The following is a 15,510-nucleotide window of genomic DNA, read 5'->3' as shown; positions in this document are numbered from 1 at the left end:
TCGATAGAATTAAGGAGTTTCGAGATATATAGGTTCCAAGAAAAAGAAAAGTTCAAAAGTACGAAAAAAATCGCGACTTAGCAAATTGCATTGGGGTTTCTGAGACCCCCAGTGTGTACGTCTTCAATCCTATTGCCCGTAACCGAGCGTGGTGACTTCTCTTATATGCCTGGTGCGCACGCTGGTTGTATACAGTCACAAGAGACCTACAGTTTAACGTCATGTGTATAGCTAGGATTAATTGTAATGATTTAGATACTATATTTTTAGCAGGGAATGGAAACACGCATTACTTCCTTTTTATCGTTATTTTGTTATAATAACAATTTAGTAATAATTTTGTGAAAATTATTTTTATTCGTTACTTGTAACGTCGCGCGCGCGCGCGCGCGCGATGCGTTAAAAGTAATGAATTTATTATTCTCAGTAAATAACGTATAATGATGACAAATTACTTTTCAAACTCCCAGTTAGTTTTAATGCAAACTTAGTTAGTTACCATTATAGTCATAAAAAATTGCAACATCATTATCAAATCGTTATTATAAAAAATATCGGTAAAAGTTACTATAGAGTAATTTCATTTCCTGATGTTTAGTACGTTAATATGATACACTGCATGAAGTTTTATCACGTTAGTAAACTACAAAATATTTAACATATTATATTTGATTAATAATGTAACTTGATATACAATTATTTGTTGAATAACGATACTTTTTTGTCTTTTGACTCTTATCGTATGCAAAAAATATTTTATAAAATATATATATATAGATAATAAAGTTCCATTTATACTACTTTCACTAAATGATTAACTTTTTAGACGCAACATACTTTTTGTACTTTAAAAAAAAATTGCTTTGAAAAATCATGAGAGAACAAGGCTATGAAACATTTATATGTATATTTTTGAATATTTTTTCAATTATATTTATATTTTTTTATTATTTAACATATTTAAACAGTTTTTTTATTGATTTTTTTATGCAATTAACTTTCTTCCTTGATGGAAAAATTTTATTGAAATTTTTGAAGGTAAATTTTTCAGTAAAAATACTGAAAAATCGCCGAAATTAAAATCTACTACTTTTTAACCAGGAAAATCCTAATTTACCTGGTTGAATCCGATTGAATCTGATTACCTGAGTGTAATATTAATGTGATATTTCGAAAATTTCGTACAGTTGCGAATATAGTGCAACTATAATATACAGGAATATGTACAAAATTCTTTTATTATACTGTATTCGCTGCTGTACGAAAATCTTAAATATTACATTCATATTTATGCTAACGGTTATGCGAAATAATTCTACGCCTTTTAATATACTATTTTAATTGTACTTTTAATTATTTTAAAGACGAATTCAACTTTGGATCTTTATTCCTGCACTGTCTGAACTCGTGCACACAGGAGTACGTTCCAAATTTCGATTTTGTCAACCCGAATATTATTTTACCTTGATGTTCACCGAATGCTGAACAAAGATAAAAGATACTCGTAATCTGCTCGTAATTGACAGTCGAGTTTTGGAATGCATCCCAGTGCAGCAATAAATTAAAGACAAAATTACAAACGTATATTAGTTTCACCTTAACTTATTGCAACGTGTGCAGTTTAAACAATGGAGGAATAAAGAATAGACTTTTTGATTGCATCTATACTATCATTTCTTAGTAATTTTTTACTTTTCAGCATGAAGCAAATCTTTACAAATTAAAGCTGCTATTTCATTTGTGTCTTTTTGTCGTACGTAAAAGCATTTAAACTGGTATGTGTATTCTTTACATTTTCACTAAGGAACAAAGTATTTCAATGCATATTGTTTCGTCGCAATAATAAATAGAACACCCTGTATATAAAATTTCCAGTCTTTATTCACTTATTGTAACGAAAAAAAATTAGCATTGAGTTTCAAATTCTAATAATAATTATATAATATATTTTAATTTGCAATATATCAATTATGTAATTAATTATAACATTCACATTTCATGTACATATATATATATATATTATTTTTTTAAATTCATTTTTACTGAATTTCATTACAAAGAATCCTTGATAGAAAAAATTTATACATCGTATGAATCCATCAAAAGATTACCATCTTTATCTTTTAACCGTTTTCTTCCACTAGAATAACGTGTTTCTTGAGTACCATCCGCATAAACTAGCTTTATAGTACCATCAGGATATTCTCGTCTCTGAAATATTTAAACAAATATTTATTAATAGATTAATTCAAATTTGCACGTTTATACAATTCTATTTCTATAAAAAAAAAGCAAAATATGCGAATGGGAACAATGTATTTAAAATACAAAATAAAAAGTTGAAACACTCATTCACCTTATGTGCTTTTGTATGAATTTCTTTTTGTCCATTTGGTAAAATTAAAATCTTGTCGCCATTAACAAAAGTTTGCGCTACTGTTCCGTCTGGAAATAACACTTCGACAGTACCATCGGTCATACGCTTTTCCACTTGACCACTATGTACAAATATAATTTTTATTTATTAATGCATTATTTAGAGAATAAAACAAAACAGCACAAATTGGAACAAGCGAACGTAATAAAATAATAAAATAAACATACTCAGGAAATTCTAAAATCTCTAAGCCATCGGAAGTCGTTGTATGCCACGTTCGAGTTGTGGCATAAAAATATTTTATTCTCTTATTTTTATCAATTTCACGAACATCTCCATTGTAATAGATCATTTTTGTAACTTCTTGGTCGGGAAAAATTTTTTTGACATTACCATTTGGATACCAATATTCTATGCGTCCATCAGGAAACTGAATTTGTTTTACAGCGTCCATACTGGTCTTACCAATCTGATTTTGAGAAGCGGAAGGCAATGTAGAACTTAAATTCTTCTCAAGTAACAATGTTCGATCTTTCCTTATTTCTTTTTCTATTCTTACGTCATTTTCAACTGAATCCTGATTTAATTCACGAGATTTGTTAGTATAATACTCTATATCATTTGCAACATCGGCTGTTGTATGTCTAAGGTTTTTGTTTGTAGAACTCGAATAGGATTTACCACTGCCTTTTGCACTCAGATTCTGTATTTGTGTAACTACTGGCTGGGAATCACTCAATACATCCTGGTTTGTATGAAATGGATTTTGATTTTCTATTAAGTCCGATGTTGCGTCTTTTAATAAATTTTCGTATAAATATCGTTTTTTTACCGCAATGTTTTCTTCTATGAATTTTTGATTGCATTTAGGCTGTGATTCAATTTCAACTTGTTTATACTTTTCCTTATTTATAAGTGCATCACTCGTTATTTGTTCAAAATCATTTACTTCAATTGGTTTCGTAATCGACTCATTTCTAGTTTTGTCTTCATTTTGATCATCATTGTCAGGGGTGGAAGTATCTGATGAAGTATTCGATGAATCGTGACGCATCTTCGTTGAAGTCTCATTGGATGAAGTCACAACAACGCGTTTGTTAATTTGATTGATAGCTTTCGTAATTACTTGCCCTGTGTTCCTCCTAAGATTTCTGATGTTTGTTCTTTTAATATTTTGTAGATTCGCGACTTCTTGTTTCAACTTTGATATTTCTACTCGTAACACACGAAGCTCGCTTTTGTACCTTGACTCAGCAGCATTCCATCTGCTTTCTTTGATATTCAATTCATCTCTCAATTGTTCTAATTGCTCTTGCAGATTTTGCGCCTTTTGTCTTTCCATTTTACTTTGCTTTGCCTTCTCTTGAGCATCGCGAATTCTATTTTCCATTGCTATCTTCTCACGCGCTATTCTCTTTTTCTCTTCTTGTAATTGGTTTTCTATTCTTCTTCTATTTTCCTCAAAATCCTTTTCCTTCTCTGCATATTGTTTACATCGAATTATCTCCTCTTCTTGTAATTTTCGGCGTTGAAACAACAAAGCTGAACTTTCCTTTCGAAATATATCTATTTCTTTTTCAAGTTCTAATAAACGATTTTTTAAAAGGTCTGTTTCGGAAGTATTCATTTGATTAACACGTTCCTCAGATAAATAACGATCAACCTCTCTCACATTCGAACATATTTTCGCTATCTCTTCCGTTATTTTTTCCGGCTCGCTTTTCAACATATATTCTTTCCTTTTATGTGAACGTAACTCTCGAGTGTCAGATGATAATGATGATGACGATAACGATGAAATAGATCGCTCTTCGTCAGACGTTTGAACAATTTCTTCAATTATTGGAGTACATTCGTCATAGCATGTATCTTTGTTGGATGTTTCATCATTATAATTTAAAGCATTTTCTTCTTCGAGAACATGTATAGTTTTCATCAAACGATTATATGAATCTTTTTTGTTATATCCTATTACGTCTTGCTGCAAAGACGATTGTCTTGGAGTGTCGACTGTTTTTTTATTGCTGATAATGTTTAGAGGGGAATTATGAATTTGTTCCTCATAATTAAATAGCAGTTTCTTTTTTATATTGAATGATTCTAACGTATCAGTGGAACAATCATTCCAATTCTGTTGTTCAAGATAATCATTTAAAGAAGAATTACTTGCTATATCAGATACATCGGTTGAATCTATGGTTCTATACTCATTATATTCTGAAAATCTAACATGATGACTGACATCCGTTTCATTTTCATATGTTAATTTACGTTCATTTCTCATAGAAATGTCTCTCTCTTCATCACTATTCGACAATACTGTGGTAATAGATGTATTGTGATTTTTTGAATGGTCTGTGTACGCTTCATTGCTTTGCAACACTTGATTAGCAGGTATAAAACAGTTCTGTGTCTTTTCTGAGATATTATCAATATTTATATCCCCGTAGGGATTAATAGTGGCGACGTTAGTACGAGAATGTTTATGAAATTCAAACTGCTCAACCTGGCACTGTACATCTGATTTTAAATTTCCCGTGTGTGCAACTTGTTGAATCATTGGCTCAATCATATCGCTTGTTTCTCCACTTTGCTGTTTTTTACTTGCTACAATGCTGTTCCCGCTTGTTTGACTTAATTTATTCTTTATTTTAAATGGTGTAGACTGCTGCAAGAATGCAAGTACTGTACTTGAGGTTGAACAAAAACTAGAATTTTCCGCCTTTTCTTCCAAGAGTTCAAATATTCTTACCTCCTCTAATTCTCTCTCTGCTTTTGAATCACAGTCTGATATATTAGTTTCTGATAAATGTTTTGATTCATTAGAAGTAACGTTACGTGTGACTTGGTTAGTAGGAATAATAGATTTATTAAAAATTTTCTTCGGTAATGGAACAGTTTTAAACAAGCTTAATTGTCGCTTTCCATTTGCAACAGAAATATTATCCAGAATTTTTGGAGATACATGTCTACGTGCAACAGAGCTCTTGCACTTATTACTTCTATCAACATGTTGTGTATTAGAAGATAAAGGCGTGTTATAACGTTTCATAACTGCAATTGGAGGACGTAAATTTGCAGACATTTTAAATCTTGACAGTCCTTGACCTTTCTTTAAAAATGGTTTCTTTGTCTTAATCTTCGTATCTATGTGCGCTTTTGACATAATTTCTGATTCTTTCCGTAATTTTTCTTCTAGTATTGTTTGAAAATCTTTTTTCGCTGAAGGAAGAGGTATATCATCAATTGAGATACAATTATTTGAAACCTCATTCAATGAGAGTGACTTTACATCATCATCAATTGAGACATAATTATCTGAAACATCATTCAATGAGAGTGGTTTTATACCTTCTATTAATGAATCACTTAATTCTTTTTTCTGTGACAATATACCAGAACTGTAATCTTTCATAGAACTTTTATTTTTATCAGTAACTGTAGAAATGTAATCTGATGAATCGTTACTTTGCTCCTGATTATAATCTTTATATGCTGGAATAGCATTTGCTGATATTCTTTTATCAATTATTTTTAATATGCCATCTGAATTTTTCACACTGTATTGAAGCTTTAAAGCATTATCAGGTGTTGTTTCTTTTACATCCATCTCATTCTCCTGCATAACACACGTGTCCTCCGTATTTTCAATAATATCAAAGTGTGTTGGCAAACCAAGTGCTTTGTAAATACGATCTTGTTCATGACTTAAAGTCTCCCTTTGCATTCGTTGTTGCTTCAATAATCTTTCCTGTTGTTCTATTTGCCATTGCTTTAATTTCTGCAAGCGCTCAGCTATAGACGCTTCTACATCCATGATATTTATATCTAAAATAATTAAAACTTGAAAAAATTTTTTTTTTTAACTTCTACCAGTAATTTTCGATGCATATAATACAAATAAAAATAGCTTACTTGAAAAATTATATAATGCCTTTTTAAAGCATTGAAAAATGCAATATCAAATGAAGCATAATTTAGTACACATATAAATATATTTAAAGCTCAAATAAGATAAACTGCATTTGAGAATCACGAAAAAAAATTTGATCCAGATACTCTGAAAAAATATAATGAAATATAAATATAATTTGTAAGTGGCATTTATAAATATGTCCTTGCTAAAGTTTGATTTTATATTTAAAATCCTAAGGCCCTGTACACAATAGAAAAAATATCAGAAACAAGATTAAATATTAAATATTAGAAAAATAACAAAATTTAGAGATTAAGCGCGTACACATAGAGCTGCACACAAAAGAAGAAATATTAGAAATAAGAATATATGTTAAGATTTCAATCTATCAGACATATTAGTTATATCAGACTACATGGTTCCTAATAAGTTAAAATCTTAATATTTATTCCTAACATTTTTTCTCCGTTGTGCGCAGGGCTTTACATACAATACAAATAAGAAATGAAATATGTAAATATCTTATTTGTATCAACTGTAAGTTATGTTTAACCTCTATTTGCAACATTTAATATCTCTAATTATTTATTTATTCCTGTTTTTAATATTTCTTCCATTATATGTAGAGCCTAATATTAAATAAATATAATATATATATATACACACACACATATACCTATATATATATATATATATATATATACATGTGTATGTATATATATTGAATGTAAATACTAAATAAATCGGTCTAATTCAGTCCGTTTTCACTGAGCGCGTCACGCGTCGCATCGTATCAAAAGTTAACCAATCAAAACATCTCATCTCATAAATAATCATAACCTCTCTCTCTCTCTCTCTCTCTCTCTCTCTTTCTCTCTCTTTCTCTTTTTCTTTCGTGACGCGACGCGTGACGCACTCTCAATGGAAATGCACCCATACTTTAATCGAGAAAATGGCGCTATCTTGTGCAAGTAAGTATTTGTGGGAACATAAATCATGAATGAGTTATTTTTTATTTTGACTATCCGTATGTGATGCTTACATTTACATATAAGTTTACACGACGATACTTAACACAAAATTACGTTGTTGAAGAAATAAGAAATTTCATACCGGCACAGTTAGCAAACATAACCTAGTCTCCGTTGCACATATAACGCGCATGAAGCATGAAGTATCATTTTATCCTTGTTCGCAGAGTATTAAAGAAAGATAAAATGATATCATGTGCACATTATGCGTGCAACGGAACGCAGCTTTAGAATATTCTAATGATTTAGTCCTATAATATGGATAATAATAAGATGGATGATTTGTTAATAAAAAGAAAATTTTACAAAGGCACAATTACATTTATTATCTTGTAGATTATATAATTGTAAGTGCTTATTTATAATATTTGTATACATTAATAAATGTATTATGTATATAATTTATGAATTCAATTAGTTAATATTTATTTAAAAAATTTATATATTTAAATTTTAATATAAAATTTCAAGATGTAAATAAAAATTGTTATAAATTTTTATAATTTTCAGTTTCTAATGAAGTACCAGAGCATCCAGTAATATCTCCTGTCTCTGGCTCAATATTTGAGAGACGTCTCATAGAAAAATATGTCACTGAAAATGGAGTAGATCCTATTAATGGCAAAGAACTTGCCATTGAACAACTTATTGATATCAAAGGTATTTTTAAACTCATATTTTTTTACATAATTATTTTTATTTAATTTATAATCTTTCCTGTTATAGCAACTCCAATTGTCAAGCCCAAACCACCTAGTGCAACATCTATTCCAGCAATATTAAAAATTATGCAAGATGAATGGGATGCTGTTATGTTGCATTCATTTACATTACGACAGCAACTCCAGACTGCAAGACAGGAGCTGTCTCACGCTTTATATCAACATGACGCAGCTTGCCGTGTGATTGCTAGATTGACTAAGGAAGTTACTGCTGCTAGAGAGGCTCTTGCTACTCTCAAACCACAAGCTGGAATTGTTCAGGCTACAATCCCACAGCCAGTATGTTATTATCTGATTACTCTTGAATTTCTTTAAATTATAAATATTTAATAATATCTTAATTTACAAAGTTATATAAGTTTTATTATATATATATATATACAAATATATATGTTTTCTATTTTATGTATATTATAAATTGTAAATATGTTTATAATTCTTAATAAGTTATATTTTCTTCCTTAGGCTGTAGCAGTAGAAGCTGGTGGCACAGCAACACAACCAATGGAACAAGCTGGTATCACTGAAGATGTGATACAGAAACTTCAAGAGCGAGCAACTGTTCTTACTCAAGAGCGAAAAAGGCGTGGACGGTCAGTACCAGAAGACCTTATGCCTCAGGACAGTATCCGGTCATTCCAAACTCTCGCATCACATCCTGTAAGCTTTTGTTAAGTTTTATAAAATTTTCAAAATTTACTGTATCACTATTAAAGATTTTTATAAATATATAGTTTTAAATAAAGTCAGAGCTGCATTAAAGTAGAAATCTAATGGTATAATATATAATAACAATTATTATCTAATTCTAAAGATTTTTAAGAAATAAAAAAACATGAGTTAATTATTATTAATGTTAAAAATAATTATGTTAATTTTAGGGACTTCACTCTGCCAGTGTACCTGGAATTCTGGCACTTGATATTCACAATGCAGATACTAGCAAGATTTTAACAGGTGGTGCTGACAAGAATGCCACTGTTTTTAACAAGGATACTGAGCAAGTAGTGGCAATCCTTAAAGGACACACAAAAAAAGTGCGCAATTAATTTAAATTGTCGTTTTATTACTTCTTTAACACATACTAATTTTTTTAATTATCCTTTTAGGTTACACGAGTTATTTACCATCCAGAGGAGGATGTAGTGATGACTGCGTCACCCGATACTACAATTCGTGTGTGGAACGTTGCTACCAGTCAAACAACATTATTATTGAAAGCTCACGATGCACCTGTGACTGGATTGTCTCTACATCCAACTGGCGATTATCTACTGAGTTCCTCTCTAGATCAACATTGGGCCTTTTCAGATATACGTACTGGCAGATTATTAACTAAAGTATGTTTTTAATTAATCATTATGTTTAATTAGAGTTATGGTATGATAAAAAAAAGTCCTATTTTTATCATACTATATTATATAAATTTATCATCATATGAATTTTTTTCGTAGAAGCAACTGTTTCCATGTGTGACTTCGAAATTTGAAGAATTATACTTCTAAGAGGTAATGCACTCTTTTCCACACCTCAGAGGCAGAGTACTAGGCGCGTTTTTTTTTTAAATGTGATCTTGGCCTAATTCATTTTTTTTTTTTTTTTTAGAAAAAGTGCATTATCTCTTTTCTTTTTCTCTCTCTCTTCCAGTCTCTTTTTCATACACATATCATGCTTGATTGTTTAAAGATTGCAGGGCAAGCAGGACAACCGTTGACAACTGCACAATTCCATCCTGATGGTTTGATTTTCGGCACTGGCACAGCGGATTCTGTGGTGAAAATCTGGGATTTAAAAGAACAATCTAATGTAGCAAACTTTCCGGGACACACTGGTCCAATCACAGCGATTAGTTTTTCCGAGAATGGATATTACTTGGCAACAGCTGCGGAAGATTCATGCGTCAAGCTTTGGGACTTGCGTAAATTGAAGAACTTCAAGACATTACAGTTGGAGGAATCTTATGAAGTGAAGGATATTTGCTTTGATCAAAGTGGAACTTATTTGGCTGTGGCAGGAACGGATGTCAGGTAAAATGTTAAACAATAATAAATTAAACTAGATTGCTATATGAATAAATCAAATAAAATGAAAGGGCGAAGTCGAGGTTATATCTTATATCTTATCGAGTTTATTAGTCCTTGATGATTATTAGTTAAAGAAGTTCGAAAGTGTTGATATTAATAACTAATATAAAGAATTAATCATATACTAATTAGTAAATTCCTATTAATAAAAGTCTTATATTAAACAAAACTGTCTTTAAAAATCTTGTCTCAATTGCAGTATCACATATTTTAATAATATTTTAATTTATTATTGTTTTAATAATTTAAATTTATCATGAAGATGTATTAACATTGTATAATATAACTTAATTTAAGATTATATTATACATGTTGTGTATTGTTTTAGGGTATATCTCTGTAAGCAATGGCAGGAATTGAAAGTCCTAAATGATCACACAGCCGCTGCCACTGGCGTTCGTTTCGGAAAGCATGCACAATATATCGCGTCTACTAGTATGGATAGAACATTAAAACTGTACGGATTATCATAAAAATAGAAATATACTGACTATTATTTTTAATTGGATTAGAAGATTACTTTGTAAATGTTTAATCGATTCGATAAATATTGACTTAACTTTTTAAAAATGTTTCTTATTAAATAAAAAGTTTAGAATAAATAATAAATAATGAACATAGTAAGTTCGTAATATTGTAAGATCTATTTAATCTTTGCATTTTGGACAACGTAATCTTCAAAAGTGAATCTTATGTCAATTAGGAATTAGGATTTGTTAGGAATTTGCTTTTTTCTTTCAAATGTGAATTGTAGGATTTTTCAGCTAAGCTATAAATTTTTACAAAAAGTATATTATCTTTATGTGCAAATAAATGGCAAGTAGGGTTGTAAAAACTACAACTACTTTGATTTTTAATCATTAAATCACATACGTACATCTTATAGAAAATAAATATTTTATATAACATCTAAAGCGTTATTTTCTATATATTTCTTTTTTAAGTAAAATTCTATAAATGTAAAAAAGGTCTAGTAACCCACCGTTATTAACAGTAAATTAAACAAAACAGTATATTAAACAGAATTACATTTAAAAAATATCAATATGTAACTTTAAGAAACTTGAATGTTGAATAAATTAAACAAAATCACAAATGTCCCAAAAGTATTAAACCTTTATTAAGGCAACGTGGTGGAATCCCATTAAACAAGTTTTTTATCGTAAAAATTCTATATAAATATACAAATACGCGCGCGCGCACATGTGTGTGTAAAATCACTTATCTGTTAAGTGTAATAAACACATGTACGTCTTTAATGAACAAAGAAAAGAGTATTAGCTTCTGATTACATGTTATTTTTTAATTATGTATATACGTACAAAATAGCTCATACTGTTGATTGCTTTGTAAAACTATAGAAAAATTTTTTATATAGGCAATTATTATACATACTAACTCACATGATATTTTATGAGTATTCTAATTATACAATAGTTCATAATCTTAACAGTGAAAATCATGGTTTTTGACAGCTCATAACTTAAAATATCTGTTCTTACTACTGCCATTAACTCTACTTAAAAACAGTTCATAATACTTATATATGTATACATATATATAGTCTACTATCAATCGCAACCATTTTGTCTTTGTAGATTATTTCATGACATCGAAGACTTGAATCAAGGCACTTGCTTGCTATCTTTTTCGTACAGTTTTGTATCAGTATACAAATAAAATACATTCACACATTTTATAAATTACATAATACTTTAAATATCTAATAATTTTTCTAGTTTTAATATAATTACGTAACCGTATAACACAAGCAATTCTTTTTTTTATTTTTGACACAACGAAAAATCGTCATTTCGTGAAAAATCAAATTATTTGCACATTCGAAGTTTAAAGATCATTTCGACTGTAGTGCAAGATGAATTTTTGCAATTATCTGAAAATTATGTATTTCTATGTATAATTTGTCACTAAATATAAAAATAACAAAATTATAGCAATTGAAGAACAAAATGGTGAAAAATAAAATGCTATAATGCTATTATATAATGCTATGTATTTTAATCGCTTTTTTAATTTTATCATTTTCGAATTCAGCGATAAATTTTACACAAAATTTTACAAAAATTTTCACAATTTTTAGATTACCGCAAACTTGCACTACGGTCAAAATAATCTTTAAACTTCGAATGTGTAAAAAACACAAATAACTTGATCTCGTTTTAATCTTTATTTTCATGCACATATCGATTTTTTTCGTGTATAAAAAATGCTGTCGCACGGTGTAATAACAATTACTGTAAAACGTACTCCAAAAGAGATTGAACGTCGTTGTAACTGTTACAACTTTTCTATGAATAAGATACGTGTAAAGACGTATAGAAAATATCGTTACTCTTGTTATACATTATAGAATATTGATTTTGGAAGCCCTATTTCTAATGTCACGCATACATGCATACTAGCACGCACGCACACATACGTATTGAATTATAAAATTTATAATAAAACTATGCAATTATTCGAGAAATCATACTTTTGGCATAATTCGCTGAATGTATTGTCTATATTACAAAATATGATAAACATCTCCCGGAAACTTACTACTCTTGAAAAATTTAAAAAAGGCGCGCATTATTACAGACTAAGATACATCACGTTTTCAGTAAATGACAGATTAATACTCACTATATATAAACGATCGAATGGGAAGATTAAGGTATTGTAATGTTCCTAAACTTGACAATCTCAATTATTCAAATATAAAAAAAGACAAAATTTTGCAATAATTCTGAAGATAATTCATTATCAGAAAATTAATGTAACCTCTGTCAAAAATAATACTAAAATTTTTTAGGAAAAAAATTCATTATTGTAATAATCATTCTATTCTCTTAACACCTCTGTATTCTTGACTTCTTAAGGCACGTTGTCACATATACGTATTTTTTAGTTTTTAATTAATTTTACAATTTTAGCACAATGTGGCAAATAAATATTCAGAATCACAATTCTTCAAGTAAAAGAAATTTTGTCATGTAAGATGGCATGTAATATTTTTCACTTGAAATTGACATTCCAAAATATTTTGTACGTTTTAATTTGAAAAACTCATTCTTGAAGAGATCCGAATCTTTATCTTTAACATGTTTTCCTTATTTATTCACTAATTTACATATTATATACTAGATATACAAAATGTCTCCGAACGTTTTGAGATTTCATAGGAAATTGGATTTTGAACAAAAAATTTCCTATAAACATGGGTTGAAAAATACTCCCTTAAAAAGTCTGTGTCCATTTTTACAAATATCAGGGAATACTTTAAATTTACTTTTTAAAATATTTTTTTAAGTCTTCATATTTATGCTTTTATGGTTTTACCTAAAAGTAAAAGAAAATAAAACGTTCGGAGACACCCTATATAATTATAGAATAAGAAAATAGATGATAAAAGTATCATTTGTCATTACTTGTCTCTGGCGTGATCAACATTTTCATTCTGTATGTATTATTAAAGTAAGAATGGGATCGAAGGAAAAGATTAAAGTCAGTATTCATAGTCGATTTTCTTATACTCTATTTAAGACTATCTTAAGTGCATTATTGAGCTTGAGATGTCATAAATCAATCACAGGCTATGTTAACATCTTAAGATATTATTTAAGATGATCTTGAAATAAGACTATGAATACTGACTTAAGAATAGAAAGATTTGGTCCCGACGAGTTAAGAATAGGTGAGGGAGATAGAGTTCAGTTGTACTGCTAAAATAAGAGCAGGAATGACATTGGGAATTCATTGAAGCACCAATTGTGTATAAGCAAAAAACTATCATCTTTGAGCAACTTCGAAATACTCTTATTAAGTATTCAATTTCAATATCTTCAATTCATCGCGAACTCTGGTGCAGTCTATTAAGAGATTTGTACAGATCTCTATAGTCTTTTCTCCTCTCCAGTGATTATTTATTATGAATTTCGTTATTACTTCTCGTTAACAGATGTAGTAAGAGCAGTTACGTTATTATTGTTGGATGTAACTTTCTGTTTGCTAGCTATGCTAGTCTTTTTCTCATCGAAATGCCGTTTACGATGCACTTTCATATTGTCACGACGATTAAATTTTTTACCGCATTCCGGACACGCGTGCGTCTTTTCTCCATGTACATGACGATGAGCAGCCAAATGACTCGCTTGTGCAAAACTCGCGCCGCATTCTTGGCATATGTGTTTACGTAAACCCTCATGCTTTAACAAATGCTCATTGAGAAACGCTTTAGAAGCATAACGATTATTGCAAACATTGCACACAAACGGCTTAGGGTTGGAGTGCTGCAGTACATGCGCTTTATACTTGGAAGCAACTTTAAAAGTCTTACCACATGTCTCACACGTATATGTGGTCGCATGGCGAGTTTTGATATGTTCGTTTAGCACCGATAGACTCGAGTAAAGATTATAACAAAAGCGACAACGAAAATTACGTCGTTTTTTCATATGAACACTTGCGATATGACCGAGTAATCGCGTGCGAAACGGGAAGACTTTGCCACAATATTCGCAGGCTAGATTTTGAGGTGGTAAATGCGACTTCATATGGATCTGTAATGAAACCTTGTGATGATAACTCTGTTCACAGTCTGTACAACTGTATGGTCGTATACCCTTATGAACATTGTCATGTTCAGCTAGATAAAATTTGGATTTGAATCGTTTAGGACATTTGGGACATTGTATGGGTCTGGGATTAGTATGCGAGCATCGAATGTGCTTCATCACATCAGATTTGCAAACAAATTTGGCGTTGCAGACGACGCATGTATATTGCTTGATACCGAGGTGTGTCTTCACATGAACTGTACACTTATCTCGGCGTTCATAGAATTTTCGACAGAGTTTGCATGCATAACCATTCTGTGTTCCATTTACCACGTGCTCCACATTATCATCTACCTTAATCTCCTCGCCATCAATTTTAAAGAGCTCTTCTGGATTCTGTGTCGCTTCCAATTGCTGTTCCAACTCCGCTAAATCTTTCAACTTTGCCACAGGACTATTGTTTTTCGACGACGTATTGCTAAGAATGCTATTGACAATACTGTTCACTTCTGTTCTGTTTTCGCTTTGCAACAAAGGTACGATTGCTGTATCGACTAGACAGTAGCCCTGATCAGGGAAAACCCGTGCTCGCACCGTCGATACCTCATCATTTTGTTTCTTACACAGTTCCACAGTAAAGCTAATATCTTCGGCATCATTACTCCGATTTCTTGTCTCCTTTACAGAAACGTCGATATCAGGAGAGCTAGAAACAATCGTCAATAATTTATTCAAAGCTGTAGTCGGTAACTGAATCGTCACCGATGAATCCTGTTGTTGCTGCTGCTTCGTACATTGTTTTTCTGTATTTTCATTATTGC

At 30.4% G+C, this 15,510-nt stretch overlaps 3 protein-coding genes across 4 annotated transcripts in view; 1 reads left to right on the top strand and 2 right to left on the bottom strand.

Annotated features, from left to right (window-relative positions):
• Positions 1 to 2,053: 2,053 nt before the first annotated feature.
• On the bottom strand, positions 2,054 to 6,382 carry LOC108752816 (kinesin-related protein 4). 2 transcript variants are annotated; one of them, XM_018493927.1, is made up of 4 exons: positions 6,293 to 6,382; positions 2,605 to 6,205; positions 2,357 to 2,498; positions 2,054 to 2,211 (listed from the first exon to the last, which is right to left on the bottom strand). In XM_018493927.1, the coding sequence occupies exons 2-4, from the start codon at positions 6,192 to 6,194 to the stop codon at positions 2,080 to 2,082; spliced, it is 3,864 nt and encodes a 1,287-aa protein (XP_018349429.1). In that variant the 5' UTR covers positions 6,195 to 6,205; positions 6,293 to 6,382; the 3' UTR covers positions 2,054 to 2,079. The 2 variants fall into 2 exon arrangements, with proteins under 2 accessions (XP_018349429.1, XP_018349420.1); XM_018493918.1 differs by lacking the exon at positions 6,293 to 6,382 and having other exon boundaries at positions 2,605 to 6,211.
• An 819-nt stretch (positions 6,383 to 7,201) lies between these two features.
• LOC108751918 (pre-mRNA-processing factor 19) lies at positions 7,202 to 10,625 on the top strand. The gene is made up of 8 exons (XM_018492409.1): positions 7,202 to 7,264; positions 7,835 to 7,984; positions 8,051 to 8,325; positions 8,512 to 8,706; positions 8,928 to 9,083; positions 9,156 to 9,386; positions 9,733 to 10,073; positions 10,459 to 10,625. Exons 1-8 carry the CDS (start codon positions 7,246 to 7,248, stop codon positions 10,601 to 10,603), a joined length of 1,512 nt encoding a protein of 503 aa, XP_018347911.1. The 5' UTR covers positions 7,202 to 7,245; the 3' UTR covers positions 10,604 to 10,625.
• A 2,877-nt stretch (positions 10,626 to 13,502) lies between these two features.
• LOC108751899 (zinc finger protein 37) overlaps positions 13,503 to 15,510 on the bottom strand; it is a 5,452-nt gene continuing 3,444 nt past the window's right edge. The window contains exon 4 of the mRNA XM_018492386.1: positions 13,503 to 15,465. Within this exon, the coding sequence (XP_018347888.1) occupies positions 14,075 to 15,465 (1,391 nt within the window). The 3' untranslated portion in view covers positions 13,503 to 14,074. The remainder of the gene's footprint in view (positions 15,466 to 15,510) is intronic.

The sequence above is a fragment of the Trachymyrmex septentrionalis genome, unplaced genomic scaffold (assembly GCF_001594115.1).
Source record: "Trachymyrmex septentrionalis isolate Tsep2-gDNA-1 unplaced genomic scaffold, Tsep1.0 scaffold112, whole genome shotgun sequence".
NCBI classification, from domain to species: domain Eukaryota; kingdom Metazoa; phylum Arthropoda; class Insecta; order Hymenoptera; family Formicidae; genus Trachymyrmex; species Trachymyrmex septentrionalis.
This window is presented reverse-complemented; position numbering and strand designations above follow the sequence as displayed.

What these genes read in the sequence shown, in the direction of transcription:
- LOC108752816 (XM_018493927.1), bottom strand. Translation starts at nt 6,194, where the DNA reads ATGGATGTAGAAGCGTCTATAGCTGAGCGCTTGCAGAAATTAAAGCAA. An exon ending in GAGATTTTAGAATTTCCTGA is followed by an intron (nt 2,499 to 2,604) that starts GTATGTTTATTT and finishes ATTTGTACATAG; the next exon opens with TGGTCAAGTGGAAAAGCGTA. An exon ending in TTCATACAAAAGCACATAAG is followed by an intron (nt 2,212 to 2,356) that starts GTGAATGAGTGT and finishes TAAATATTTCAG; the next exon opens with AGACGAGAATATCCTGATGG.
- LOC108751918 (XM_018492409.1), top strand. An exon ending in AAACTCTCGCATCACATCCT is followed by an intron (nt 8,707 to 8,927) that starts GTAAGCTTTTGT and finishes TGTTAATTTTAG; the next exon opens with GGACTTCACTCTGCCAGTGT. An exon ending in CTGGCAGATTATTAACTAAA is followed by an intron (nt 9,387 to 9,732) that starts GTATGTTTTTAA and finishes GATTGTTTAAAG; the next exon opens with ATTGCAGGGCAAGCAGGACA.